Source organism: Mustela nigripes, chromosome 4, assembly GCF_022355385.1.
Source record: "Mustela nigripes isolate SB6536 chromosome 4, MUSNIG.SB6536, whole genome shotgun sequence".
Classification (NCBI taxonomy): domain Eukaryota; kingdom Metazoa; phylum Chordata; class Mammalia; order Carnivora; family Mustelidae; genus Mustela; species Mustela nigripes.
This window is the reverse complement of record NC_081560.1, coordinates 90,900,849-90,906,645: the sequence shown is the minus strand read 5'-3', so window position 1 is coordinate 90,906,645 and position 5,797 is coordinate 90,900,849. Positions and strand designations below refer to the sequence as shown.

Genomic DNA, 5,797 nt, shown 5'->3' with positions numbered 1-5,797 from the left:
ACAATCTGACTTTGCAGCACATTCTCACCATAGACTTTACACCTCTTGGTCTGTGCTTGAGATCCAACTTCTGGGTGAGCCTTGACTTCCATGAGCATGGACCAAATGCTACAGGTTCAGCTTAGCATGTGTAGGTGAAGGCAGTTTCTCAGAGTAAGTTAAGTCTGGCTTAGGCATCATCTGTGGGTCTGGAGTGAATGTGGCTTCCCTCCTGAGACAGAATATTCCAACTGACCACACATCTGACTCTTAAAATTTGGGTCCCAATGCCAACCCCCCACCTTCCTCACCCATTCTCCACCATAAGAAGCTCTTTCTGGTTAGGCCTCAACCTCCCACCCCCTTCCCAGTGGCACTTCTATTATTTGGTCAATTCTCAGAACAAGCACAGTTGGATGATCTGACCTGCACAAATCAATGTTCAGTTTCCATGCAGACCAGCACCATTGCCACTACAAACAAGTGAGTTTTTCTTGAAGGACACAATGAATAAAGAAGGAAAACTAATCAACACACTACTTTCCTATGAAGCATTAAGGTAAACATTCACATTTGAATGAAAGGGCTCAACACATAATTTAGTTCACTTTAATTCAAATTAGTGAAACACACTATTAAAAAAAAATGTGCCAAACACAAAGGGAAAACAATGGCTATAATTTCAGACTGTGGATTCAAAATAAGAGTCTCACATTATTTGAGACCATACTTCTCAGTTTCTCTATTTTTGTGTTGAAAATACAGAATGTCTGGTTACACTTTATATTGCCCCTTTGGTAATTCCAACTCTTCAGGCCTAATACGTAATGCAAATCAAGAGAGGCAAAATGAATCATTTTGATATGTTGGATTTTATTACTTTTTAAAATTATACAAAGAGCACATGAGCATGAGTTAAAAAACATAAAAGAAATAACAAATAGCATGAAGGACACGGGGAGTTAGAGAGGAGAAGGGAGTTGGGGGAGATTGAAAGGGGAGATGAACCATGAGAGACTATGGACTCTGAAAAACAATCTGAGGGTTTTGAAGGGGCAGGGGGATGGGAGGTCAGGGTACCAGATGGTGGGTATTATAGAGGGCACGGATTGCATGGAGCACTGGGTGTGGTGCAAAAATAATGAATACTGTTATGCTGAAAATAAATAAAAACTAAATTTAAAAAAAAGAATATCATAAGATTAATGTGTTGATCGTAAAAAAAAAAAAAAAAAAAAAGAAGGATGTTACAAAAGAAATCTGAGCCATAAAAAAAAATTCCATTTTGCTTATCAAATTAAAAAGATACTTTCTTAGGGTGCCTGGGTGGCACAATTGGCTAAGTGTCCCACTCTAGACCTAGGTCTTGGTCTCAGTGTTGTGAGATAGAGCCCTGTGCTGGGCTCCAGCTTAGTTCAGAGTCTGCTTAAAGACTCTCTCAACCTCTGACCCTCCCCTCACCCTGCTTCCTTGTTCTCATGCACATGCTCTTTTGCTCACTTAAAATAAATAAATAAATCTTTAAAAAGAAAGATATTTTGCAGAATAAAAATAAAAACTGTTATTCTAATATATTAAGAAGTTTTAAATTGGGAATATAGCAGAAGACTTTGCTCCAACAATTCATGAATAGATCAGATTCAGTCTCATGGAACATAGATGTATCATCACATTATCTTACCAACCACAGGCAGGTCCTAAATGTACACGATCTGGCACAATGTCTTGCAATAAATAAATTCTTCACTAACGATCATTCAAGTCAGCAGCAGATATCGCCTTCAACTTTCAATAGGACGACCCCAGCTCTGGTCCTTTTTTTTTTCCTCCAGTGACTTTCAATGATGAATTTTCACACTTAGAAAAAGGGAGAACACAAAATTATTTAAGATGTACAGTTAAAGGGAAAATGGTACTTTGCCTTATGTTTTTATGAGAAAGTCTGTGTGCTAAAGATGGGCTGTTAGGACACAAAAAGACCTGAGTGTGGGCACACAAGAATTCGTTTTAAAGTATTTAAGGATTTTATTGTTATTTTGTTGTTATTTGTTATTTTATTGTTATTTTATTTTATTGTTATTTTGCTCCCATCTCTGCTGTATCACCGATAAGGAAAGCTCAGCCAGAGCTTGTGGAGCCCTGCAGGTATAGGCATGAATCCCACTTGCAGTCCCCCCTCTACAGGCCCCTCCACTCCTCTGAGCCAGTTACCACTTTCTTTCTGTCTTCACATAATTAGGTAGAGCTATTGCTACTACAATTCACTTTGTTTTTATTTGTGGGCATTTCAAAGGTTGAAGAGATTTGCTTGATGATTTGAAGGAATTGAACAAAAGCCCTCATCTTGTGGCCCATCTAGTTATTGCCCTCATTGGACCACATGTTTCATCTTGGAAGCTCTATAGCACTTGGTGGACATTTGGGTGCAGGGCCAGGATGAACCCTGGTACCAAATTGGGTGGGTCTGAGTCCCAGCTCTGCCACTTGCCAGCTGTGCTGCCTGGGACAGTGACTCACCATGCTAGTCCCATGTGCCCAGGGGTAGACCAAAACACAAATGGTACCTGAACCCCATAGGACTGCTACCATCATAGCACACATATGTGAAAAACAACTCACAGGGACACATGCTGGCTAAGAAGACAAAGATGAACTCAATCTTAGGGTGTAGTAATTTGGGTGGTAACAAGAGTTAATGGTTGTGATCACTCTGTAGTGTATACAAATACTGAATTGTAATGTACTCCAGAAACTTATATAATGTTGTATGCTAATTTTATCTCAATAAAATAAATAAAGAAAGAAAGTTATTTTTTCGTACTTTACAAATTCACAGCAATGCAAAATAATGGTCAGAAATTGGGGAACCCGGGTGGCTCAGTCATGAAGCATCTTCCTCCTGCTCAGGTCATGATCCCAAGGTCCTGGGATAGAGCCCTGCACTGAGCTCCCTGCTCAGCGACAAGTCTGCTTCTCCCTCTTGCACTCTCCTTGCCTGTGTTCCCTCTCTTGCTGTGTCTCTCACGGTCAAATAAATAAATAAATAAAATCTTTTAAAAAAGAAAAAAGTGGCAAGAAATTGTACATGAATATCATGAAACCTTAAATTCATGTGAACAGAACAAATTTGCTACATACCTGAACTCATATTCTTCGAATTCTACCTTAAATCTACTTAAGGAATTTTACCCTAAATCTACTTAAAGAAATGAGCATTTTTAACTGCTTTGTTTCATACAATTACTTCAACTAAAATAAGTTCTTAAACTGTTCTAAGCATAGTGTTTCACTGTCCTGCTTTTTGTCAGCTTTTTCTTCAGATCCTACTTAGTTGGGAAGAGGACAAAAAGTATCACATTCCATTCAGGAATAACACAAGTTATTTAATATTACAATATATGTGCATCAAATTTTAAGACCTCCAAAGATACACAGGTTTAATCCTCAAGAGATTTAGGTTAAAAAACTATAACTGTAAAATAAAGTCTTATTTTATTTTTGTAGGAGGAAAACCTTTAAAACAAAATCTCTAACTCATGCTAACTTGTCAAAATGGATGTCACTTCTGTACCACTACAAATATTTATATGAACTAAGAACTATTATCTATTTCTGCTACTCTCTTCCACCTCTTAGCTGACAAGCTTGCATATGCTTTTCAAGTGCAAGTAACTGTAAGCTTTGGTACAAATACTCTAATCTACTTATTTTTAAAAAATCACTGTACCCAGTGAGTGAGTGTGGTGAGAACTTCCCAATGCCATGGGAAAGCTCAGATGGTCACTGCTGTGAGCTCTAGCCAGTGACTACTGCCACAACCATGGCGGGTCTCCCCTCAGGAGTCTCAAAAAAAAAAAAAAAAAAACACTTCAAATACAGTCTAACTTCTGACCAGTTAACACAAACTCCTACACTAAAGGCCTAGAGGAAAAGATGTGCTCATTTCCAAGCACAAAATATATTTACCTCAGTATCTACTATACCACAGAAGCTCACCTTCCAACCTAAAATGTAGAAGTATACCATAAGTCAAGAAGAAACACAGTCTGAGGACACAAAGCAGTCACCAGAACAGAGTGAGACATGACACAGATATTGAACTATCAGGGAATTCAAAATAACTATAATTAATATCTTAAAGGTTCAAATCTAATAAAAAAGGTAAACAGTATTCAAGATTAGACAGATAATTTTAGTAGAGAGATGGAAACAACCAAATTAAAAGTAAGAAATAAAAACACAGTTACAGAAAAGAAGAATGCCCTGAAAGGCTTAACAGTAGATTTAAGAGATATGAGGAAAGAATTAGTTAATATTAAGACAGACCACTAGAAATTACCCAAACTGCAATGGAAGGATATATGGAGAGAGAGATACAGAGTCAGAAAGAGAGAGAGAGAGAGCAGATAATCATAACTCATAGAAGAAGAGAACTCTTCCCATCTGTCTCTCTCCCTCTCCCACTCTCTGATTTGAATCAATAAAGGACTGTATTACTATAACAAGAAAATAGCCTCTTTACACTAATATTGTATGGTAACAGTCATACAGTGAAGAGAGAAATCTGCCGATAAAGGGAGTAGGAACCGTATTCTGTAGGATGTTTTATGGTAAATACTGTGGGCCCCTTTCTCTGCAGTCTCTGTGTCTTAGCTTGTGTGTTCAGAGCATCACTTCCTCTTACTACATCAGTCAGACTTGCTCTGTGATCAGCCCAGTATTCAACCACCTCTCATGAGAAGAGCTGACAGGATGCTGCTCCCACTACAGGTCATCCTGGTGGCCTCCCTGTGGAGTCGTGGGTGGCTTTACCCATGGGAGATTTTACTCAGTGAAGAAAGCTAATAGAAAGCATGCACAATTAGGTCAGCCCATGTGGGCAGAAGAAAGTCCATATGATCATTCAAACTAAGCTGGCAAATTTCACCATGACATTGAATTCTTCAGGAAAAAAAAAAAATGTGAACCTCAGATGCCAAGCTTTTCCTTAAGAGAAAAATGTGTACTATTTTAATAAGTGTCAAAATTTTGCTAATTGTTGTTTTTATTTTCTTTCACATACAAATGTGTGTATTTTAATAACACGACTCATGTCATCCATTATCAAGAAACAAGGAAACACAGCATTTTTAGAAATGCCATATTAAAAATGGGTGTCTTAAGAATGTTTATAACCTTAGCTCCAACAGAAACCACACCAACCTCTAAAATCCATTCTGCATTCTGTATATTTCTGCAAATGAAAATGTGATCCATGAGCAAGGTGTTAGTGAGGAAAGATATGAAGCCAGGAAACAACAGAGGGATTTACCAGTGAGTCTCAGGATACATGGAGTTAATGAGGCAGATACTGAGTTGGATTACTATGTTTGTTGGGATACACTATATGGAAGTGCTCCATGGTCATGGAACAAAAGTCCTCCCACACTTTCACACCCCTGCAAACATTTGCATGCCCCTTTCTACCTCCCAGAGGGACCTGACTAATGTGTATACAGGAATTTTCTCCTGCATCTGTGTCCTCAGCAAGGTCTGACCTCAGACCCTCAGACCCAATCTATGATGTTTCTTTCAGTTAGGATAAGTTATCCTCTATTTACCTCTCTGGGGCCTAGGCTGGCTTTTGTTAGTTCTGATTTTTTTAATTTCTGCATCTATTAGAAGCTTCCTGGGAAAGAAGCCAACCCTAATGTGCAAAATGGTGTGCTGACTAAGGAAGGAAGGAAGGAAAGAGAAAAGGAAGAAAGAAAAAGAAGAAAGAAAGAAGAAGAAAGAAAGAAAGAAAGAAAGAAAGAAAGAAAGAAAGAAAGAAAGAAAG

At 38.2% G+C, this 5,797-nt stretch overlaps 1 gene segment (V, D, J or C); it reads left to right on the top strand.

The window, feature by feature from the left end:
- Window positions 1–485: 485 nt before the first annotated feature.
- LOC132016343 (T-cell receptor gamma chain C region C10.5-like) overlaps window positions 486–5,797 on the top strand; it is a 19,745-nt gene continuing 14,433 nt past the window's right edge. The window contains 1 exon segment of the C gene segment in view: window positions 486–538. Within this exon segment, the coding sequence occupies window positions 486–538 (53 nt within the window).